The 25,507-nt window shown below is 42.0% G+C and overlaps 2 protein-coding genes across 7 annotated transcripts in view; both read right to left on the minus strand.

Moving 5' to 3' along the window:
- CTNNAL1 (catenin alpha like 1) overlaps positions 1 to 9,361 on the minus strand; it is a 58,014-nt gene extending 48,653 nt beyond the window's left edge. For 3 of the 4 annotated variants that reach the window (XM_033427478.2, XM_033427477.2, XM_033427476.2), the window contains exon 1: positions 9,114 to 9,354. In XM_033427478.2, the coding sequence (XP_033283369.2) occupies positions 9,114 to 9,254 (141 nt within the window). In that variant the 5' untranslated portion in view covers positions 9,255 to 9,354. Of the gene's footprint in view, positions 1 to 9,113 lie in introns of all 4 variants that reach the window. The other variant, XM_033427475.2, reaches the window with a different exon arrangement.
- Positions 9,362 to 11,405: 2,044 nt separating this feature from the next.
- Positions 11,406 to 25,507, minus strand: part of TMEM245 (transmembrane protein 245) — a 104,039-nt gene continuing 89,937 nt past the window's right edge. For 2 of the 3 annotated variants that reach the window (XM_033427472.2, XM_033427473.2), the window contains 2 exons: positions 21,105 to 21,180; positions 11,406 to 16,549 (listed from right to left, as the gene is read on the minus strand). In XM_033427472.2, coding sequence (XP_033283363.1) covers positions 16,538 to 16,549; positions 21,105 to 21,180 — 88 coding nt within the window. In that variant the 3' untranslated portion in view covers positions 11,406 to 16,537. The remainder of the gene's footprint in view (positions 16,550 to 21,104; positions 21,181 to 25,507) is intronic. The other variant, XM_033427474.2, reaches the window with a different exon arrangement.

The following is a 25,507-nucleotide window of genomic DNA, read 5'->3' on the forward strand; positions in this document are numbered from 1 at the left end:
AAAAGCTGGTTCTTTGAGAAGATAAACAAGATTGATAGACCATTAGCAAGACTAATCAAGAAAAAAAGGGAGAAGAATCAAATCAACAGAATTAGAAATGAGAAAGAAGAAGTAACAACTGACACTACAGAAATACAAAGGATCATGAGAGACTACTACAAGCAACTATATGCCAGTAAAATGGACAACCTGGAAAAAATGGACAAATTCTTAGAAAAACAAAACCTTCCGAGACTGAACCAGGAAGAAATAGAAAATATAAACAGACCAATCACAAGCACTGAAATTGAAACTGTGATTAAAAATCTCCTACAAACAAAAGCCCAAGACGAGATGGCTTCACAGGCAAATTCTATCAAACATTTACAGAAGAGCTAACACCTATCCTTCTAAAACTCTTCCAAAATATAGCAGAGGGAGATGGAGAAAACTATAAGACATTGATGAAAGAAGTTAAAGATGATACAAACAGATGGAGAGATATACCATGTTCTTGGATTGGAAGAATCAACATAGTGAAAATGACCATATTACCCAAAGCAATCTACAGATTCAATGCAATCCCCATCAAACTACCAATGGCATTTTTCACAGAACTAGAACAAAAAATTGCACAATTGGTATGGAAACACAAAAGACCCCGAATAGCCAAAGCAATCGTTTTTGCAGTACGCGGGCCTCTCACTGTTCTGGCCTCTCCCATTGTGGAGCACAGGCTCCGGACGCACAGGCTCAGCAGCCATGGCTCACAGGCCCAGCCGCGGTGGGATCCTCCTGGACCAGGGCACGAACCTGTGTCCCCTGCATTGGCAGGTGGACTCTCAACCACTGCACCCGAGGGAAGCCCCGCCAAAGCAATCTTGAGAAAGAAAAACGGAGCCAGAGGAATTCAGACTATACTACAAAGCTACAGTAATCAAGACAGTATAGTACTGGCACAAAAACAGAAATATAGATCAATAGAACAGGGTAGAAAACCCAGAGATAAACCCAGGCACATATGGTCACCTTATCTTTGATAAAGGAGGTAAGAATATACAATGGAGAAAAGACAGACTCTTCAGTAAGTGGTGCTGGGAAAATTGGACAGCTACATGTAAAAGACTGAAAATAGAACACTTCCTAACACCATACACAAAAGTAAACTCAAAATGGATTAAAGACCTAAATGTAAGGCCAGACACTATCAAACTCCTAGAGCAAAACATAGGCAGAACACTCTATGACATAAATCACAGCAAGATCCAGTTTGACTCACCTCCTAGAGAAATGGAAATAAAAATAAACAAATGGGGCCTAATGAAACTTAAAAGCTTCTGCACAGCAAAGGAAACCATAAACAAGACCAAAAGACAACCCTCAGAATGGGAGAAAATATTTGCAAATGAAGCAACTGACAAAGGATTAACCTCCAAAATTTACAAGCAGCTCATGCAGCTCAATAACAAAAAAACAAACAACCCAATCCAAAAATGGGCAGAAGACCTTAATAGATATTTCTCCAAAGAAGATAATACAGATTGCCAACAAACACATGAAAGAATGCTCAACATCACTAATCATTAGAGAAATGCAAATCAAAACTACAATGAAATATCATCTCACACCGGTCAGAATGGCCATCATCAAAAAATCTAGAAACAATAAATGCTGGAGAGGGTGTGGAGAAAAGGGAACTCCCTTGCACTGTTGCTGGGAAGGTAAATTGATACAGCCACTATGGAGAACGGTATGGAGTTTCCTTAAAAAACTACAAATAGAACTACCATATGACCCAGAAATCCCACTACTGTGCATATACCCTGAGAAAACCATAATTCAAAGAGTCATGTACCACAATGTTCACTGCAGCTCTATTTACTATAGCCAGGACATGGAAGCAACCTAAGTGCCCATCAACAGATGAATGGATAAAGAAGATGTGACACATATATACAATGGAATATTACTCAGCCATAAAAAAATGAAACTGAGTTATTTGTAGTGAGTTGGATGGACCCAGAGTCTGTCATACAGAGTGAAGTAAGTCAGAAAGAGAAAAACAAATACCATATGCTAACACATATATATGGAATCTTAAAAAAAAAATGGTTCTGATGAACCTAGGGGCAGGACAGGAATAAAGGCACAGACATAGAGAATGGACTTGAGGATATGGGGAGGGGGAAGGGTAAGCTGGGATGAAGTGAGAGAGTGGCACTGACATACATACACTACCAAATGTAAAACAGACAGCTAGTGGGAAGCAGCGGCATAGCACAGGGAGATCAGCTCGGTGCTTTGTGACCACCTAGAGGGGTGGGATAGGGAGGGTGGGAGGGAGATGCAAGAGGGAGGGTATATGGGTATATATGTATGCATATAGCTGATTCACTCTGTTATACAGCAGAAACTAACACAACATTGTAAAGCAATTATACTCCAATAAAGATGTTAAAAAAAAAATCAGGAGACTGACAGCTGGTAAAATTGCCTTGAATGTGCCAAATAAAATTTTAGCTATTATGCTGCAAAAATAGGAGGCATATTAAATTGGGAGTCACAACCTAGAGTTGCCCTAACACCAGAGTGTAGAGAATGTCTGAATGAACTGGAAAAGAGGGCAGAGAAGGTATCCCATGGGGAAGAAAGAGGATCTGATATATTGAAGAACTCTCCTGTGGAATAAAAGAGTAAGAACCCGGACCTACTTGATACCTTCTAACAAAGGGTGTCAAGAAGTTCTCATCGCCAACAAAGTATAGCCTAGCAGTTAAGAGCATGAATTCTGGCGTCACTCTGCCTGGGTTTGAGTTCTGGCTCTGTCATATGATTATATAGCAAGTTATCTAACCTTTCTGTGACTCAGTGTTCTCATCTGTAAAAACAGGCGTAATAATAGTACCCATCTCATAAGGTCATTGTGGAGAATGAATTAGTATATGTAAATAAATTACTTAGAATAGTGTCTGGTATTTAGTAAGCATTACATAATGATTAGATATTGCCCTTTTCACATTTCTAGAATCTCTGTTCTTTCCTCTTGTTTGTGATGTTATTCTTATTTTCTAGAATAACTGACAGTAATCTCTTGATTGAAATGGATTATCTTAGTTTACTTATTTTGTGGGAAGATAAGAAAGCAAGTGAAGACCCAGGGGGGAAAAAAAAAAAATGGTAGGCCAGATAAAAGAACAAAGCTTTATTTAATGCCCTGGGACCTGAAAAACAAGGGAGTCAGCCCAGGAGAGAGAAGTTCATCCCTGGGCTTAACTCATTAGTAAATTCTCAAAATTATTAGATAGAAAAATCAGCTAATCAGCTATAGCAACCAGTATAGAAGAAAACACACCAAATCATGAGGAGGTCTTTAAAAGCAGGAAAAAGGGCACTTTCACTCTCTTTATATACTATTTATGTGTTTTTCCTTTGCAATTAAAAACACATATATTCACATACACAAATCAGCAGAGTCCCATATGTATTCATCTCCAACTTAGTGAGACAAAGATCCTAAGAAGCTTCCAGGACAACGCAGAGAGAAATGGGAAGACGGGGGAGCTACCCTGGAGATTAATTAAAGGGTCTGTATTATGGTGAGTGAAGTAAATCTATCACTGACAGGAAAAGACTAGTGGGTGGTAGAATAACATTCCACACCAGGGTGGAGCTGTGTGGCAGATATCCCTCTTCCCTTCCTTGGATAAAAGCATTGTAAGACTGGGAGTGGGAATTTTGACAGGAAGAATAAAGTGATTATTAAAGAAGGTGCGGAGCTGCTCTGTAGAAAATGTGCTTGCGACTTAGCCCAGGGCTTTTAAAAAATCATCTGAATTAGGAAATATACAACAAATGAGTGTATAGAACGGGTATGTATACCATTTAAAGAAATGAAAGGAAGACATAACAAACCTACCACCAAGCTTAAGAAAACATTAGCAGCACCTCTGACAACCCATGCGCCCTGGGGGCCCCTCCCTTTCTACATCACCCCCTCATCCCCCGCCCCAGAGGAAACCACTGCTCTGATTTTGTGCTCATCATTCCCTTATTATAACTATTGCATATGTTATATCCTTAAATGATGTATGGTTTTGTTTTGCCTGTTTTGAACCTTTAATTTTTTTTCCTTAACATTATGCTTTTGAGATTCATCCATATTGATAATTATAGCTATGGTTTATTCATTTCACTGCTGCATAGTATCTCGTATGAACTTAGCACATTTTATTTAAACATCCTACTGCTAAAAGATGTTTGGGTAGTTTCCAGTTTGGAGCCATTAGAAGTAAAAAGACTATCAACATTCCAATCTATGTCTCTAATACACGTGCAGGATTTTCTCTAGGGGTATGGAGTTAACAGTGAAATTCCTGGGCCTTAGGTAATACCCACCTTGAACTTTATTACATCAAACTGGTTTCCAAAACTGTTGTACTATTGACATTTCCATCAACTCCACATTCCTCACCAACACTTGTTCTCACTGCAGCTTTAACTTATACTTCACTGACTTCTAATAAAGTTGAGCATCTTTTCACATATCTTTTAGACATCTGTTTCCTCTTCTACAAGATGAGTATTCATTTTACCAATTTTTAATGAGTAATCTTATTTTTGATTCATTGGAGTCCTTTATCCTGGGTGCTACCAATCATTTGTTGGTTATTTGTGTTGCAATCATATTCTCCCACTTTAAGGCTTATCCTTTCAACTCTGATGAATAAAGATTCTCTTTCTTTTTTTTATTTATTATATTTTTACTTTTGGTTGCATTGGGTCTTTGCTGCAGTGTGCGGGCTTCTCATTGTGGTGGCTTCTCTTGTTGTGGCGCATGGGTTTAGGTGGTCCGCAGCATGTGGGATCTTCCCAGATCAGGGCTCAAACCCGTGTCCCCTGCATTGGCAGGCAGATTCTTAACCACTGTGCCAACAGGGAAGTCCAATTCTCCATTTTAATGGAGCAAATGTATTAATTTTTGCTGAGGGTTTATACTTTCAGTGTATTAAGAAATCTTTTCCCACCGTGAGGTGGTGAAGATATTGACCAATTTTTTCCCCTAAAAGTGTTTTAAGTTTTTTACTTTCATATTGATATTTTTCATCCATTTGGAATTGGGATTCAATATCATGTGTTTCTATTCAGATAACCAATTGTTCCCATTTTTTAAAAAGTTCTTCCTTTCCCCACGGATGAGCAGTGCCAATTCTGTGAATCATCAAGTTTCTGTATACGTGTGGATCTGTTTCTAGATTCTCTATTCTGTTTCACTAGTCTATTTGCCCATCTCTGTTCTTAGACCCACATTGTCTTAATCACTCTAGCTTTATAATAAGACTTGAAATCTGGTAGAGCAATTCCACCCACCTTGTTTCTCTTCTGGCTATTTTTGGCTATTTGCTCTTTCATACAAATTTTAGAGTTACTTTTATCAAATTCTACTAAAAAAAATCCTGTTGAAATTTTCATTGGAATTGCATTAAATTTACATATCAATAGGGGAAATTGATATGTAAATAATATCAAGTCAATCTAGCCAGGAGCATGGTACTTTTCTCCCATTTATTTAGCTCTACTTTGGCTTTCCATAAAATTTTTAAATTTTCTTCATGAAGTTTGGCCTCTCTTTTGTTATACACATATATACACATATTTTGCTGTCAGTTTTATTCTAACTGGTATCATGTTTTAGGACGACTTTTCTGTTTGTTATTAATGTAGAAAGAAAAGCAGTTGACTTTAGAAGCCTACATTCAATGAACTTACTAAACTTCCTAACTTTTATAATTTATTTGTAGACTCCAGTTTTCTATGTAGATAATTATATTTTGATTTTTCCTTTCCTACCCTTATACCTTTCGCTTCTTGTCTTGTTCCACTGGTTACGATTTACAGTACAATTGAATAGAAGCTATGAGAGCAGATATCCCTCCTCTCGCTTCTAGTTTAAAGGAAATGTTTTTTGGGTTTTTTTTGTTTGTTTTTGTTTTTTTTGCAGTACGCGGGCCTCTCACTGCTGTGGCCTCTCCCGTTGCGGAGCACAGGCTCCGGACGTGCAGGCTCAGCGGCCATGGCTCACGGGCCCAGCCGCTCCGTGGCATGTGGGATCTTCCCGGACCAGGGCACGAAGCCGTGTCCCCTGCATCGGCAGGCGGACTCTCAACCACTGCGCCACCAGGGAAGCCCCGGAAATGTTTATTTTAAATTTGACTTGTTGCTGTGATGTTAACTATAGGTTTTCTGTAGGTACTCTTTATCAGGTTAAGGAAGTTTTCTTCTATTACTAGTTTACTATGTGCTCCTTATCATGATTAGAAGTTGAATTTAACTGAAGCTATTCTGCATCTATTGCTAAGAACATGGATCTCTTCTAATATGTAAACGCAGAAAATTGTATATATATATTTGTCTAATACTGATGCTGCATTCCTAGAAAAAAGCCATTGAACACAGAACTTTTTACCTGGAGAGTCAGAAGAGGTTAAATGATATCAGAGTAGAAACTCTGCTTAAAACTACTAAGCAGTACAAGGCTAGCCCTACTTGTTCACCTCAAGACCCTGTCTCCTCGATGGCATTGTTGCTGACTCATCCACACCTGCTCTGAGCTCTTAGAGCATTTACTACGGATGATGCTCATCTGACACTTGCCATGTGCTATTCTGTACCTGCCCCGTCTCCCAACTAGAATACAAGTCCCACAGAGTAGCAACTATAAAGCTTACAACAAATGCTTGCCTGAAAAGCTTAAACTTATTCTTGTGGATATGGTGTTAAAACATGAGTTGGATAATAATGCCGTATCCTGAGAAAATGAGACTCCTGGACATGAGTTTTCCAGAGAGCTGCACTTTAATCCACTAACACTCACTAAAACTTAAAAATCATTCTAAACTGTATTTCACACTTAACTGCTTTGTGAGTGTTCTGGCCATGCTTTATATATTTCCTGATTTTAAGCATAAGTTAACTTTTTTGTTGTTGAGTACAGTTAATCATTAGGAATATCAGTTATAATAATGCTAAAGATACAGCTGTGGACACATACTGTGTGGAATGCAGAACCTCAGCTATGGCCCTGAATGAGTCTTTAACAGGGAAGGAAAAGAAAAAAAAAAAAGCTGGCATTTTCCCCCTTTGGCATTGACCTCTAGTTAACTCTCGGCAGCCAATTCACGTTTCCTCCTCCACTCTCCTACTCTCTCCACCCTCTCTTACCCCAGAATTACACAATGCAGAACTCTAGGATACATTTTTAGCAGTGATACTGTGAAAAGTTACCATTTCTCCAGATTACAACAACTTTCCAGCTTGTTTTTCCACTGTGGACTCTCTTCTCTGTACCTACTACTGGCTGACCTCATCACCGCCCCTAATCTCTAGGGAGAACAAATATGGTGTAGCTAACAGCACAGACTCTGGGACCAGGCTGCCTGGATTCAAACTCCAGTTCGACATTTACAGGTGAAAGTCCCACTACAAGTCATTTAACCTCATTATTCCTCAGTTTCCTCATTCATATAATGAGAATAAACATATCTCTACCTCACAAGATTGTTATGAGAATTAAATGAATATGTATAAAGTGCTTAGAACACGGCCCAGCACATAGTAAGCATTGTATCTGGATTGTTAAAAAAAAGAAAAATGGATAAAATACCACTCTCTTAACTCTCTCTCTTAAAACTACTCCAGTATTTTTCATTTTGTGTTGTGGTTGTGTTGGTGGTGGTAGTGGTATTCTTTTGTGGGAGGGGCAGTGCAGACATCACTAACTAATCCTCAACTCATCCCACCTGTCAGTGCTTCTTTCAGACCTGGAAGGGAAGGAGGATGGGGAGTGTCAAGGTTATTCATTCACTGTTCTGTTAGCCAGGCTAAAATGAGCACAGGTGAAGAAAATGGGGCTGTTTATTTAATCAGCATAACAGGAATCTAGGGACATGTACGACTGCTGTTTTCAAGTATCTGCAGGGCTGGGATGGAGAACAGATAGCATTGGAAATTCTATGCAATAGCTACAGGCTCCCCATCACTGAGCATGTTTAAGCAGGGGACTGGTGACCAGGTGTCAAGGATGCTGTAAGAATTTTTAAATTTAGCATCAGATAACCTTTAAGATTCCTTCTACCTGTAAAATCTTGGCAATGCTAACGTGAAGCATCAAGATGTTAACAGTCTTGTTGTGAGTCACACATCCAAGGAGCTCCTGAAGGCACAGAATTCTTCACTTCCCACAGTGCTTAGCACATCACAACAGATCTAGGTGAGGAATTCCAGCCCGGAGGCTGCGTAAACTCGGCTCACAGTAACAAAAACTTCTCTAAAGCTACGCGCATCAATTAGCTGATTCCAGACTTCTGTTGGGACCAATAAATTCAATAAAGCATACATTCCCAAATGGGATTTGGCAAAAAGATGTGTACCCGAATTAACTATCAGACGGTCCTTCACTTCACCCTTCCGAGGCCGGACAAAAGCCAGCTGAAGTGAGCAGACAGGTTAAGGGGAAGGGGCCGGGTGGCCCGGGGTGAACGGGCGACTGGCGAGCCGACTCACACTCCGGGGAAAGGGACAAAGGCCTAGGGGAGAGGAGAGCACGCTGGACTTGGAGGCCGGCAGCAACGCCCCAGCCAGACTGGCCACGGTCCGGGTTTGGACTGGAGGTGCAAAGGTGTGCGGGCAGTGGGTTAAAGAGCGGTAGCGAGGAGGGCCCCTAAGCTCCAGCGGAGCCCCCGCGGGGGTCCCCTCTGCCCCCGGGGAGCTGGCCTCGGGGAGCCGGGGGCCACCGGTGCTGCAGCCCCGAGGAGGATCCTGTGGGGAGGCAGGGCGGCGCACCTGTGGCCGGCACTCAGGTCCGCACGGGGCTCCCCGCCCCGCAGCCTCCGCTGCTGCTCAGCCCACTTGGCCCCGCAGCCGGATTTCGGATGGTCCCTACTCCCGCCGCCTCAACCAAGGCCAGTCCTCAAGCCCCAGACAGGCGGTCCGACACTGACGCCGGAGTCCTGGCGCGGAATGTGGGGCAGCGGCTGCCTCCCGCCCAGCCCGGCCCCTGCCGCGAGAGCGACCGCCGCCATCGCGGGCCGCGGCCGGAGGGAGACGCAGGGGCCGCGCGCGCGCGCGCGCCGCTTTACCTGAGAAACCAGCGGGAGCAGCGTCTGCTCCACTGAGCGAGTTTTGATCTCGAGTCCGGAGTCGAAGGCGAGGCCAAACGGGCCGGAGCCGTGCACTGCCCCGGCGGCGGCACCGCCGGCCGGGCCCGGAGAGGCGGCCATGGCCCTCAGCCCGTCGCGGAGCCCGGACGCCGTGCCGCTGCGGACCCGCCACCCGCCAGCCTGCTTGCGCTCCGCAGCTGCGATGCACCCGCGCCGCCCGAGGCACCACCCCGCCGGGCCCGCCCCCAGCACGGGCCCGCCCACTCTCCGCCTCCAAGCGCCCCAGTCTGGAGTCCGCCCTGCAGCCCCACCCCCTAACCCTGGCCCCGCCCCTTCTGTCCTCTGTCCCCGATCCCCATCCTGTCTGTCTCAGATCATTCCTTAGTGGGTTCCGCACACGTCTCGCCCCCTCTAGAACAGAGAAACAAGATACCTGAGGGCGTTCCACGGCCACGTGGCCTCTTACCAGGGCAAAGACATCCATGCCCAGCGAAGCTTCCCATGCTCCCCAGTAGTGGCTCGTCCTAACTCCGAATTCCCCGCGATTACTGGAAGCTGCGCTGGGATTGAAACTAACTGGTAGACCGGGACCAGAGTCAAGCCTATAGGGAAGGGCTTTTACCGTAAGACGGGAATTCTACAGGTTATAGTCTTTCTGGAGCTTCTCGAGAAGGTCCCATTTCCCCCTTCCACCCTGCTCTTTTCCTAACCGTATCTTTCTCACAATTTCAGCTGGACTGAAGATGAAACTTTTGATAATGCAATCATTTAAGGAGTATCTGGGTACCCGGCAAGAAAACACTGATTTGGGTATCTTCAGGCTACTGTTCAGAATTACTCTTCAAAAGGAAATTAAATAGAACATATGGAAAAACTTCACCTCTGCTCAACACTATTACTTTTTAAAACTACTTTTGCCCTCATGCCTAGCGCAGAGCAGTTTCTCAACAGCTGTTCAGTAACTGAAGATCATTAGTGTGTAACTCTGACTAAACTCACTTAAGGGTAAGGCTAAGAATCAAGGAGCCCCTGTGTGATGGAGATGGGAGAACTGGACACCTGTGACCCTAAAGTTTCCAGAAGCAAACCCAGGGGAGGCTGACAGAAGCACACACCCTGTGAAAGGGTCCTAGGCTTACGCAACAGACTGAGAAGCATGAAGAAATATTTTGTGAACTAGCATATTTGCCAATAAGAAACTATCAAGAGTAGAAAACAATCTGAATCTGAGGCTGGCTAGCCCACCCCTTACACCTTTGCCAGGATCATTTTCTCCATCTATAACGTCAGATTGATGAGCTGAATACCACACCAGCTCGAGGTGTCAGAAAGCTCTTTCCCAAGCACTGTTGAGATGTGTTTTAAAATACCTCCATTTGGGGTTCAGCTCCATCTGCTACTGCTGCATAGATTATCTTTGCTATTGAAGATAGCCATACCTTAGGTTTGTTTTCTTCATGCAAAACATGTGGTTCTTTTATCCAACTCTCTTTTCATTTTTGTTTTTTTGTTGTTGTTGTTGTTTTTTTGAGGTACACGGGCCTCTCACTGCTGTGGCCTCTCCCGTTGCGGAGCACAGGGTCCGGACGCGCGGGCTCAGCGGCCATGGCTCACGGGCCCAGCTGCTCCGCGGCATGTGGGATCTTCCCGGACTGGGACACAAACCCGCGTGCCCTGCATCGGCAGGCGTACTCTCAACCACTGCGCCACCAGGGAAGCCCCCTAAAGAGGTGTGGGATTTTTTTTGTTGTTTTTTTGCGGTACGCGGGCCTCTCACTGTTGTGGCCTCCCCCGTTTGCAGAGCACAGGCTCCGGACGCGCAGGCTCAGCGGCCATGGCTCACAGGCCCAGCCGCTCCGCGGCATGTGGGATCTTCCCGGACCGGGGCACGAACCCGTGTCCCCTACATAGGCAGGCGGACTCTCAACCACTGCGCTACCAGGGAAGCCCTCAACTTTCTTTTCATTTGAGTCTCACTCCCCAGCCACCCACCTCATCACTTCCTTATCTACCACAGAGCCACCTTCCCCTGGGCTCTGAGGGTCCCAGCCTTAGCCTTGGACCCTTTCACCTCTTTAAGGTGCTCAGCACCCACTCCACAGGTACATCTTCCCTTATGTAAGTTGCCCATATTTCATAAAAATTCAGTGTCGGCATTGGTGTCAAAGAAAAGGCAAGATATAAGGCCTAAGAGATGGATGTATTCGTGAAAGTTTGACTTCACTGAAGACCAAATTTCTCCACAGAAATGAGACTAAGTTTACCACCTGATTCATTCAACACAGTAATTTTATTTCAAAATATAAATATTTTACATTTACAAAGATGTTACATCAGTCGGTTGTCAACGCAAGTTAAAGCTAAGAAACAGTTTGTGAGAATAAAGATGTATTGTTGTATTTGAATAATCTTTTTTTTACCTTCAAACCATCTCTACTTTGCCTGAGAATGCAAAGATGATACATTTTCCAGAAGTTACATAAGCAATTAAAACTATATATCCAATCTTGGTTTCAAAATCAAATGGTATTTGAAATACACTCCAATCACCTAGACAAGTGGCACTGCAAAGCACAAAGAAGGGTTTTCTTTGGGATAACTACAATTGGAGTTACACTTTCTGGGTCACTGCCATAAAAAATAGTATTTGATAAGAAGCCAAAATGATGTTTAAGATCTGCTTCCATACCTTTCATAGTAAAATATGAAGCTAGAAGAAAAAGTAAGAAACCAGGTGTGGAGTAAAGAATTCTGGACTTGGAGTCAGAAGCTCTGCAACTGAATTCTGGCTCCATCATTTTGTGGTATAAACTTAAGGGGAAAATCACAAAAACCTTTCTGAGCCTCCAGTGCCTCATCTGATAATACTTACACCTGCCTGTCTCACAGGGTTGTTATGAAAGCATTCTGAAAACTATAAAGTGCGACACAAAAAAGCATTATTAAAATGTAATTATCAATATATCACCACTGTATTTGCACACTAATTGATCTTTGAAAAACTTTCAAAACCAAAACACAAATACTGATTCTACACACCATAGGTAGAAAAGAATCTCTATACTTGATGTATAGCTCTGAATGGCAAATATGTTTTCTTTCTGGCATCTCACTAAACTTTGAGATATATTACGGTTTACTTGGTGGATGTACCATTCAGAATTCCATTAGGGATGTCTTCTAAAAGACCTGTAAACTTTTGAGAGCCATGTTTCCCAAAGGACACGGAGTCCTTTGAGCTGCTCTGAGAAAAGGAGGATGGGGCGCAGTTTAAGGTCAAATAAGTCTCGTAAACACAGTCTTTGTCCCCTTATAAATTCACAATATATAAGAGCACATTAAAAACTCTTCAAAGTCCTAAAGAAAGGAAACAAACTCAGCATTCCTCAATTTTAACTGAGCTTGGAGTCCCCACCCCCCCCCACCCCACATACACTTTTGTTCTCTTGTAACATCTAATAACATCCCTTGCAACTACTGCTATAAGGAACACATTTTTCCAAAAGCTACTCAACTACAAGAGGAAGGGAAGAGAAGTAGAACAATGGGTTGAGAGAAAAAAACTTACTCTGCTCTGAATTGTTACTGACTGGTCAGAAAAGACACTTTAACCTGTGGATTTGTTTCCTTCTCTAGAAAATGACAGGATCACCTAATTAGATAAGGCTCATCTGGCATAGAATTCCTATGACTCCAGGGTGCAGGCAGAACATCTTGATTTGTAATTCTCTTGATTATTTTTGAACTACCAAAAAAATTAACTGTTCAGTGGTTTCACGTAGTATTCATATTTTTTGCAGATCCTCAATAAGTTAAGGAAATGAATATATTTTAATGGCAAAATGGGTAAAGACAAGAAATACATAAAAAGCAAAGAAATACTTGTTCTTGGCGGGAACTAGCATTTGGAAGTATGTTGCCAGAGGCTATAGTTCTACTGCAAAATGCCTAGTCTAATACTTTTGTAAGGATCTTGGAAGACCCTTAGAGGAGACTGTAGGGGTTTTCCTATAAACCTTGAGGTTGAAAGCTCTGGATAACTCACCTAAAATTACTTTGCTCTAATCTAACCCCTCAGCCTGAATTTCTGAGCATTTCTTGCTCAGTAGTGACACATCCTGAAGCTCTAAATACAACAAAAGTGGGAACTAGGGGTACCAGCAAGTCCTGATGGGTCACAATGGGTTCTTGTTAAGACCAAGGTTGGCCAGAGGACCTCATGTGCAAGCCCTTTAATGGAATAAACGGCTATTTCCAAAGCTACTTAGTTTGTTTAAATAACACTTCTTGGGTATCAAGAGTCAATTTGCACCAGTCTCAGAAGTCAAGGGAAAACTCTGCCAGCTAACCACCTCTAATGGAAATGCGTGTTAAGAATCCTTGCAAACTTAAGAATAAATAAAATTGGTATCTAAGGCAGTCTGGCAGAGATCACTTCCAGAAACAGAGAGTGTGATAGGAATTTTGGAACTGAAGCTGGACTTACATGACATGGAGTTTATCTGAAAATCCAGTGCGTCGTTCTCAGAAAAGAGAGGAACATACTGTGTGGGGAGATCTTATCCCCTCCATTCAGTTTACAATTGAGTAGTGAATGTGACCTTCAAACTCATCTTTAATAAAGCTATAAAATGCAGGACATTGTGACAGGATTTCTGTACTATGTTTTTGCTGAAGCTACTTCTACTTCATCAATGCATTATCTGTTCCTAAGGAAGCTTCTTTCTGGGTCAAATCCTGAGAATCACCTTTGAGACTCGAGCTTGAAACTCCTACTTTTTCATATCATTTGATCTCAATGCCTTATGAAGATCTGTAAAACCTCCTCACTGTATCTGAGGGGGCATGTTCTCTCTGTTTCTGAGGGTTCCAGGAAGACCTCCCCCAGCTGCAGGGACTTCAAGTCCTTAGGCTGTTGCTGGAGTACTGGGGCAGTTCAAGTTTCCTGACAGGACTGGGGAGTGCTCTGGGGCACCTCTGCTCCTGATACTTCAGGGTGATACTACATCATTGCTAATTTTGGCAGCTCTAAACTATTCTCTTAGGGCTCAGAGTCCCCCTCTAAGGACCTGGTATTCACACTACCAGCAAGAGCCATATATTACCTCAAATTTATATTTTTGCAATATCACTTTACAGAGCTAAAAGCACTTTGGAAGAACATAATTTGTATATGCACACTAACTTACTGTGCATAGTGTTTGCCTCTCATAAATATGTGCTAATCACAGCTGTAAACTTATCAGTATACCATTAACAAAAACAAACCTGCTTTCTTTCTTAATACTTTTAATGCAAAATTTTTAATTTTAGCAATACACATGATCTGGCTAAGATTTAAGGTGAGAGAAGGCCTTCTTATGAATTATCCCCTACAGCACCCTGTACAGTGCCTGGCATAGAACCCAGAGTCTGGCAAACTCTCAACCAATGTTCTACTGAATGAATGAATGAACAAGTGATTAAAGAAAAGAATGAGTTACTTAGTGCCACTTAGTGCCAAATGTAACACTTGGTGGAATACCAGATTGTAATTGTTGAAGGATTCACAGGAAATATATGAGATCTGTACAGTCTACTCTACAGACAGAGACCTCAAGGTAGCCTCTTTCCTAGATGGAGTTTTTCTGAAGTAATATCAGAATAAATTTAAAGTAATTATCATTAACTATGCTTCTTAATGAGAAGATGTTTTAGAAAAATATGATTTCTACTTTTAAATGTTTTCCAAAAATGAAATCTTTGTTACTTAAGAACTCTTTCTCCTCCATACTCCTTTGGGGGCAGAGAAAGAGCCTGAAGATTGTTTTACACAGTGGAAAGGGCACAAAGCTAAGAGCTGGGTTCTAGTCCCAGCCCTGTCATTAACCCTAGGACAAGTCTGCGATAGAACAGGACACCTATTCTACCTCATAGCACTGGAAAAATTGTGTAAGATATTAAAAGAAACACTACAATATAGCAGAGTTGGCAGAGTGTGGAGTCAGAAAGATCTGAGGTCAAATTTTACTAAACTTCACGACTTTTGAGTTGGTCACTTCTGAACCTTACCTTCCCCATCTGTGTGAAACTGTTGCAAAATAATGTGAAGCTATATGAAAGCTGATGTGAAGTGCTTGTGAAATAATATGTGCAAAAAGACTTTGTCAAATGTAGAGCACTATGCTGGTTATTGTGATATCTGAGATATTTTAAAAGTCATAATTTAATTCAACAAGCATTCATCTAGAGTCTATGTGCGGGCTTCCCTGGTGGCGCAGTGGTTGAGAGTCCGCCTGCTGATGCAGGGGACATGGGTTCGTGCCCCGGTCCGGGAAGATCCCACATGCCGTGGAGCGGCTGGGCCCGTGAGCCATGGCCGCTGGGCCTGCGAGTCCGGAGCCTGTGCTCCGCAACGGGAGAGGCCACAGCAGTGAGAGGCCCGCGTACCGCAAAACAACAAAACAAAAAAAAAGAGTCTATGTGCAAGGCACTGTGCTAAGTGATGGGAAAATACTACACAGATATAAAATTTTACTGCTAATAAAACTAATTGGTCAAATTCCAAATAGTGAAACAGGGATACTTTTAATGATCGGAGCACTGCAGCCCGAGATTTTTTTCTTAAAACATTTGGAAAGAAAAACATTACAACATGAATTCTATCATACTGTTACCATTAATAGCAGCTTAATAAGTATTTAATTTCAATGTGGTCAGCCAAGTTTAAAAAATTTGGCAATAGAGCAGTAGCGGATGGAGGGAGAAGGGGAGGAAGAGCTTCGGTCTTTCTGTGATCTCCTGTGGTTGTAACATACAACTAACTGAACTTCAAATAAGCCACCTGCCCTTACACTGAAGATTTGCTCTTCCTTACAGAGAGGACCATACACTGTGGAAGAAGGGAGAAGACTCATTTTTCCCGCTCAAGCAACTACATTCTCAAAAGTGAAAGCCCTCTTCACGGAAAAGTGACTGTCACAGAAAAGTTTAAAGACAGATTTCTTAAAACAGGAGAAAACTACACTGTATACAGCAGGTAGTTTAGGACTCTTTAAAAAACTTTATAAATACATATTGTAATATACATAACCAAAGTGGGAAAATTTCAAGCCATGGTACCAGTTTATAAACTGAAACTTTTCAAGCCATCTTAGCAACAGTTAAGTGAGTAAACCACATTTCTGAGCTCCAAAGCTGTGCTTTAAAATGCAAAGCACAGCAAGTCCTCTCTTGTCCGGGCGTTCTGTATGGAAGGCTAGGAGGCTTCTGCTTCTTTTCCTGGGCTCTGTTTGCCAGGCACAGCTGAAAGGATAGGCAGCCACAGCTGAGCTAAACTCACAGTCAAGGTTGAATTTCCTAGAGAAATCACTGTGGTTTAGAAACCAAGTCAGTCTACTGAAGGCTTCAGATCTTCAGAAATGTCACGGAAAGTCCTTTAAGAAGAAACACAGAATGATTAGTTTTGCTTTCGGAAAAAGGGAAATAATAAAACCACAGAGAAGGAGGGGAGGAAGGGAGGAAGGGAGGGAGGGAGGGAGGAAAGAAAAATAGCATCTAACCAGTAATTCACTGCCACAGAATATCTTATTTTTATAATTTGAGAGCCTTGATGAGGTTATGTAGTCACTGTTTTTTTCCTGATATTTTCACTGAGTATTGTTTCAAAGTCTGATAGCTGTCTCTCAATCTTTAGTAACAAGAACTCCAGTTTTTTGGAGGGTCCATCCAAAAGACTATTTCCCCAGACTCTCTTGAAACTAATGACCATGTGACTAAGATCTGGCCAATTCGAAGTGTTGAGTGACTTCTGGGCAGTGTACTTAAAAGAGAAGGGTAATCTTCAATCCTTCCCCCTTCTTGCTGACTGGAAAGTAGACACAATGATGTTAAAGAGAAAATCACTAAGAGACCAAAGATTAAACGTTAGCAGGATAACTTTTATTGCAAAATAGGAAAACTGACCCAGCAATGTCCAAGCTCTGAGGATTGTGGTTCAGGGCAGGAGAAATGGGGTAGGTCTTTTCAACAGATGACCTTGTACTTGTACCGTCTCTAACCTACATCAAGCAAGCCAAGTAAATGTAGCTAATTGGCAGGCAATATCTGGGTTGGATGGAGGTGGTCTGCTGCATCTTTGTGGTGCCTACCTTAGGACTATAATAGCTAGGTGGCCTTTGCTACATAATTTTTATGCCCAAGCTAGGATGATATCACCCAGCCAGCTCTGCATCTGTGTTGGCAGCCACATGGCCAGGTCAGAGTTTATCAATGAACATGAGCTCAAGCACCCATCTTAGATGAAAAGACCTCACACCAAGGCTGGCGTTAAGGTGGGGCAAAGCTTGGCATGGATGTTTGTGGAACAGACACACTAGTCCTGATCTGCCTGCCTCTGCACTTCTTACACCCAAGAGAGAAATAAACTTCTGGCTCATTTAAGTCACTGTTATTTTAAGTTCTACTGATGGTGGATTTTTTTTGAGTTTGTTTTTTGGTTATAATACAGGCAAATCTATCTTAACCGATACAGATATGAAGCACAAGTTTATTACCATCCTTTTAGATAGAGGGTGCCTTGCTGTTTTACAACAATATCACCAATTAGGAGGGTTCAACAGGTAGGGCAGAGGTAAATTAAAGACTAACCCTTTAGCACAATGTAGGAAGTACTTTAATGTCAAGAGGGGCACAGGTAAAATGTTACAGAAAAAAGATTACATTCAAGGATGCTCAGTTATCTCAAGGCTCCTTCACTGCATGAGGCCCTACATCTGAAGGAACAGCTCTGAGGAAGGGGTAAGCTTCCTGGCTATGGTTCCTGTGGCTCTGAAAGGGTTTATATGTGACATGACTGAACCCCATGTTGAATATATGCTGATAGGTCAAAGAATTGGAATGAATTTCTTTCCTTAAATATTTTTATTTATACCTGGAGAAAAATTCCCCCAAACTAAGGTTTATACAGACACAAATGTTTTATATATATATATTAATATCCATCTATCTCTACATCCATCAAATCAGGGTTTCTCAACAGCAGCACTGTGGACCATTTTGTGCGTTGTAAGATGTTTAGCAGCATCCCTGCCTCCACCTACTACAGCTGTGATGATGAACATGTCTCTAGACATTGCCAAACGCCCCCTGAGGGGAGCAAAATCACACCCTCTTCCCAGAACCATTGCTCTAGATAGCTATCTACCCATTTATTTATATATCTATTTTTCACAGTCTCACCTAAATTTTTGTTGTTACATTTGTGTATAGGCAAAGCTGGCTACAAGTTGCCTCAGACTATATGAATTTCAAGTAGCACTTAATTCTGGGAAGCCCTGGAAAACCTTTAAAACCAATAACCAAAAACTTGTCAATATTTCAAAGCATTTTCCAACACCCAAAACGGTTTGTAAACTCATTCTTTGGTATCTTTTCAACTTTCTAAGATACCTGCAAATTTGAATCTCTAATTCCCTAAATTATGAATGAAAATTTCTGCCTCAGGGCAAAGATGCATGAAATAACATTAACACTGTGGTTTGCCTGGCGACTGCTTTCTGTTGACAAGTAAGCTTAGCTGTGACCTTGAAATTCATACCTGCTATTCAATTCTGCCTCCAGGCCAAGAAAGTCTCCAGAAGGACTCAGAAGAAAGAAAACAAAGTGAAGCAAGCTAAGAAAACAGTTGCTAAGTGTTTTCTATCTCAACAGAAATAGAATGGAGGGGGGGGCGTGGGGGGGTAGGGGTGGGGGTGGGGGTGGGGGGGTGGTAATGTGTGTGTAAAACCCTATAGAAGTAACACTGATCTTAACTGAACCTCAATTATCTCCTGGAAAACAAACTCCATAAGCTAGAGATAGAGAAATAATTTCTTTCTGGCCTCATCAAAAGGCACAGTACTAACTAATCTGCAGGGCTCATAAATCTGTAACTCTCTAGATTAGGAAGAAACAAAGGAATAAATATTGCATTGACAGTATTTCCTTCTTGCTTTCTTTAATTTTTTTTTTTTTTGGCCTCAACGCGCAACTTTCGGGATCTTAATTCGCCAACCAGGGATTGAACCCAGGCCCTCGGCAGTGAAAGTGTCGAGTCCTAACCACTGGACTGCCAGGGAATTTCCTTAACAGTATTTCTAAAAATGGCACATATTCTACCTAAACCATCTAAATACAGTATTCTTTCCCATACCATAAGGATTATTACGCCCCTTTGAACCATAGTGGTAGAATTTCTCAAGAACAAGCAATGCACAATGGGGCCACATGAGACTGGGGGGGACAGAGGACTGCTGTTAACATTTTATAGTTCCTTTAAGAGCAATGGAGATTGTGCAGTGTGATTTCTCATTTACAATCTCTGCTCCTTGGAAATATTTTGGGATGTGCTTCCCCTAAAGTTTCAATGAGATTTTAAAAAATCCATTTATGTGAATGTTTAAATCTTTTGATTTAACAACTCAAGAGTTGTTGACTCCCAGCGTCCCAGAGAAGCAGAGTAAATTGTGGATGTCTAACTTACTTTCATTGGCTCAGGATAGCAAGTGTGTATTTCCTAGACCCTCACCCGCACATCTTGTGACAGAGCACATGTCATCACTATTATGTACATTCCTTCCCTTCCAAAAATTTGGAATAAAGTTCTAAGGCTGGGGTTTACCATGGCCCCTCCTCTTTTTATCGGCCTCACAGTTATACTGCAAAAATCTTTTAATCTGATCTGCTCTTGGTTTCACTAATCTATTAATTCATCAGATTTTCATTGAGCACTTTCTATTTGCCAAACACCGTGCCAGGAATGGTAACACAGCTGTAAACGAGTTAGACATAGTTCCTACCTTCAGAAAGCTTACCAATTAGTAGAAAGACAAACACACATTTATATAATAGGTATTAAGTTAGGATAAGTGGAAGATGCTATGGGAACACATAGCAGGGACACCTTATCTAGTCTAGAGAGTTCTAGTAATGCTTCTCCAAAGAAGAGTACTTTAAGTAAAGGTTATGATACTGGACTTGGCTAGAAAGGGGGTAGTATTCTTTACAGAGGGGAAAACATGTGCAAAGATCTCACTGACTCCAGGAAACTAAACAAGCTCAATATGGCTAGAAAAGAAAATGTAAGGCAGGCAACAGAGAGAGATGAGTCTGCTGAGGTAGACAGAAGGCACGAAAGGTCTGATGGGCCAATTTAAAGTTTCAACTTCACCTTGAAGGCCATGGGAAGCCACCATGGGAATTTTAAGCAGCAGAGGCATTTAACAGTTATGCTCCAGAAAAACCAGAGAACACGATGGGAGGGAAGTAAGACTAGAGGCAGGGACCGGTGAAGAGGATGTTGAAGAAATCCTGGCATTGGGTCAACACCATTGGGAAGACAGAGGAACGAACAGATTCAGGAAAGTTTTTAAGTGACAGTGTCAAAGGAGAAGAAACCACCAACGGAGGGGGAGTAGAGTACAGCTCCCTTCCCATCTCCAGTTCTCTTTTTTCCCTCATTTTCCTAAACTGGAATGATGGGGAATACACTCCAACTGAAATCCTTAAGGTTAATGTAAAGATCTGGAGGAGTGGTGACTGTTTTCTGGAGAACATCTTCATATCTTATTTTGCAAAGACAAAAATAACTCCTTGCTCTATAAACAGTAGGATGTGTTACACCGTAGCTTAACTGCCAAATACTGATCTTTCTTGACTTTCTTGACCATCATATTACATCCCAATAAACCCACTGTAAGTTGAAAATATCCTAAGTCAAAAAGCATTTAATACACTTAACCTAAGAAACATCATAGCTTACCCAAGCCTACCTTAAACATGCTCAGAACACTTACATTAGCCTACAGTTGGGCAAAATCATCTAACACAAAGCCAGTTTTATAATAAAGTGTTGACTATCTCACGTAATTTACTGAATGCTGCACTGAAAGTGAAGAACAGAACGGCTGTCTGGGTACTGCATGATTGTAGGCCTATCAGTTGTTTCTTTACCTGATCGTGTGGCTGATTAGGAGCTGCGCGCTGCCGCTGCCCAGCATCACGAGAGAGAGTATCGTACCGCATATCACTAGCCCAGGAAAAAACCAACATTCAAAGTTTAAGTACAGTTTCTACTGAATGTGTATCACTTTCACACCATCACAAAGTTGAAAAAGTCGTAAGTTAAACCTTCTTAAGTTGGGGACCATTTGTAATTTCTTTTATGAAAAAATACTGAACTTTGATTGAACTTTGGGTATTAAATCATGAAAGATAATCACAGTCAGGTTAAGATAATGCTTCTAAAAACAGCAATGAGTTACTAATTACTCTATCCTGGAAAAAGATAAAGCTGAGTTCCTAAAGGGCCACATTCCAGCTGTCACCTCCGGTCATAACAAGGTATGACAGAGGGCAAAGGAAAACTTGAATACAGGTAAGAGCGTTCCCACAGGAGTTCCTGCGACATGCCCTTACTTTCTCCTTACAGGTTTTTCTGAGCTTTAACATTCAGAGATTGCTGCTCAGTTTTTGGTAGGAGTGAAATAAGTATGTCAAATCAAGTCTGATTATCCTGTCCAAAAATCAAGAAAGTACTTGAAAATGTGTGACTGCAGGGTGTTTTGATCCTTCCCCACACCTCCCAAACAGCCCCAGTGTTAATAGAGAACAGGGGAAGCAATAGGTTCTGATTATTGAATCAAGGCCAAAATAGTTGGGAGCCCAAAGTTGTGCTGTGTCTGCGACATTCACCCTTGTGAAATAGTGCAACCACCACGATCAACAGTGAGAAGCAGAGAAAAGGGGTCCACCCTCCTTCATCTTTCCTTAGGTGGACAGTCATTCATCCATCTGAAGATACATGGCAGTACACAGAAATAGCCGTGCAAATGGGTCTTCTCAGCCACCAGCGCCTCCAGCTGCAATCAGAAGGTATATCTGCCTAATGGAATGAACAATCCACCCTCCATTCTCACACTGAGAGTTCCTAAGACAAGCCAAACCCTTCCACAGCTCATGCCTCTGTAGAGACTATTCCCTCACAGCCCATTCATTTCTTCAACTAGGAAGAGCACTTTCCAAGGTTGACAGGTGCGGTGGATACACCAGTAACTAACATGGACATGACCCCGCAGTAACAGCAACCACAGTCAAGCGGGAAGAGACAAAGAATCAAGTGTATAAGTGAAAGTCGTAGGAGAAAGGAAAGGTACAAGGTGCTATCTGTAAGAGCATTAAACTAGCAGAAGGACGTAACCTAATCTTGGGGGCAGGGAAAGCTGCTCCCATGAACTGACACTTGAGTTGCGATCTGAAGAATGATTAGGAGTTAACTAGGCAAGGAAAGATGCGGGAGGGGGAGAGTGTCCAGACAGAGAAAGCAGCGTGCTTGAAGTCCTAGAGTTTGAATGGAGCTGGTGTCACTGAGGCCCTGACACAAAGCCAATGTGGCTGCAGCTCAGACAGGGGAAAGTGTTTCAGAATTTGTGAAGCAGGCACAGGTAGATCATGTAGGGCCTTGGAAGGATTTTGATCTTCCTTGTAAGAACAATGGGAGGCCAGTTTTGGTAAGCACAACCAGATCTGCCTCCATTCTGAAAAGAAAACATCCGCTGCAGTATGGAAAAGGGACTGGAGGACAGTAAGAGTGGACACTGAGAGACCGGCTGGGAGACTGAGATGCCTGCAGCAGTCCAGGTGAGAAACCTAACAGCTGGGCTCAGGGCAGGTGGAACTGGGGAAAAAGGGGAAAGGACAGTACCCAAAAAAGGGGAAAGATTTGAGATAAAACTGATAGGACTTGGTATAGATGGTTACTGAGGAGATGGAAAGTCATAAGGATGACCTCACACTGGCACATATAATTAAAGGGTAACATCTACTGAGGAAGGAAACAGAGGAGAATGTTTTATCTTGTGGGGGGTGGAGGGGGGAGATGATTAAGGAAAAGAAAGATCTTTAGTTGTAACACACCAGCTCACCTGCTTATTACTATGTGACTAGAGGCAAGTTAACCTCTCTAAGCCCTGATTTCTTCATTTATAGAATATGGAAAACAATCTTTCCTAACCTCACATGAAAACATTGGACAGATTAAGTAAAATAAGACAACGCAGGTAAAGTTTTATCACAGAACTTGGCATGCTGAGTCCCAATAAATGTCAGTGGTGGTTGTTTGTTACTATTTAAGAGGTCATTTAGACTTTCCACTAGAAAGTGCTGTGTTGAACACATAGTTCCTTCAGGCCTTCTCAAAACCCCATTAGAATGCCAGTAAAAAGTGTTTTTTTAAAGGCATAAACCTACCTGAAAAAAGAGGAGAAAAAAAAGAACATAAGAGGTTAAGAGCAACAAATTTTTAGAAGATGGAAAGGAGATGAACAACTGCTATGACCCAGCATAACCTAAAAAGCTGAATCCTAAGCCAGGAGTTATTCAGCAAAATTGCCCATAAGGCTCAGGAATTGGGGATATCAAGTAACTTTGGAAGTGGGGTTGAAGGTGGGACTAAACACAGAAGGGCTGCTTTAAAGAGTGTTTAAAAAGCAGTAAGACCAAGCTGTCAAACTCTGGGCAGGAGATTAAAAGATCTTTCTCTGAGGAATTTAGCAGCCCCAAAGGGAAACCAAAAAGCACTGACATCAAGGGTTGCACAAGACAATGGTCCTGGCAGATTATATTATGGTAATATAATAACCAACCCACAGGTAATAATACCATAATGTACACATAGCAACCAACCCACAGATCCTGAGTAGTTCACTCTTAACATAAGCCAGTAGTCAAAAATATCCGATACCTGCTATTGTGATTATGTTGTTAATATGGTGAAGGTAAAGGATATTACAGATGTAATCAAGGTCCCTAAGCAATTGACTTTAATCAAAATGGCAATATGGGGTGCTTCCCTGGCGGCGCAGTGGTTAAGAATCTGCCTGCCAATGCAGGGGACATGGGTTCGAGCCCTGGTCTGGGAAGATCCCACATGCCGCGGAGCAACTGGGCCCGTGAGCCACAACTACTGAGCCTGCGCGTCTGGAGCCTGTGCTCTGCAACGGGAGAGGCTGCGACAGTGAGAGGCCCGCGCACCGCGATGAAGAGTGGCCCCCGCTCGCCGCAACTGGAGAAAGCCCTCGCAAAGAAACGAAGACCCAACACAGCCAAAAATAAATAAATAAATAAATTTATTTTTTTAAAAAAAAAAAATGGCAATATGTTCAGTGGGCTAGGTCTAATCAGGTGAGCCCTTTACAAAAGGGTCTTAGCAGTCAGAGACAGAAGTCAGAAAAATACTCTCCTGCTGGCCTTGAAGAAGCAAGCATCACGTTAATGAAATGCCTATGGAAAGGGGCAGCCTCTAGAAGCTACAAGCCTCAGTTCTACAACTGCAAGCAAAGGAATTCTGCCAACAACAGGCAAGCTTGGAAGAGGGCTCCCCCATCTGCAGATGAAATCCCAGCCCAAGCTTACACCTTGACCACAGCCTTGGCAGATCCTAAGTAGAAGACCCAGCTGAATTATGCCTGTACTCCTGACTCATGGACTTTAATATAAATGTATGTTGTTTTAAGCCACTAAGTTAGTGGAAATTTGTTATGTATCATAGAAAAGTAACACAGACCTATATGCCAAAAAAGATAAATTTTATTTATACAAATAATACCTCAATAAACCAGACACCCCAAAAATATGATAGCAGAAATGGAGACCTCTAAGAAGGTGTTAGAAGATAAAGTTGGAGAAATCACCCAGAAAATGGGAGCCAAAAAGACAGAACCAGAAGAACATCAGAGAAAAGGTTAAAAAATGATATGAACAGTGTATGCGGGTCAGCACCAAAATAAAAGGGAGAGAAGGAAATCATTAATAAAATAACCGAAGAAAAATTTCAGAAGCACAGAACATAAATTTCCAGTTTTAAAGGTCACAAAGGCACTTGATACAAGTGCCAATTGGAACAACAACAACAAAGTAGATTAAAAACAACAAAAAAGATCCTATAGTTTTCAAACAGTTAAATTACAAAGAATCAGGAACCAGAAAGGCTTCAGAATTTTAACAACCGTGAAAGCTAGAAAACAATGAAGAAATAAAGTTCTAAAGGGAAAAAATTTTAAACATAGAATTCTCTACCCAGGCAAACTATTGAGTAAGTATGACTTTAGAAGCCTTTTCAGACATGTATCGTCCCCCAAATTTACCTCCCATGCATTCTTTCCCAAAAATCTACAGGAGGATGTGCTCCAACAAAAAGCAGGAATAAATCAAGAAAGAAAACAATATTGGGAAATCATATGGGAAATAAGGATTCCAAGAGAGGGGAGAGCTGAGGGAATCCCCAGGGTGACAGCTGTACAACTCTGCTGGAGCAGATCAGAACAATCCAGGAGCGAGTTCTTCAGGAAGATAACACT

Source organism: Orcinus orca, chromosome 6, assembly GCF_937001465.1.
Source record: "Orcinus orca chromosome 6, mOrcOrc1.1, whole genome shotgun sequence".
In the NCBI taxonomy this organism is placed as follows: Eukaryota; Metazoa; Chordata; class Mammalia; order Artiodactyla; family Delphinidae; genus Orcinus; species Orcinus orca.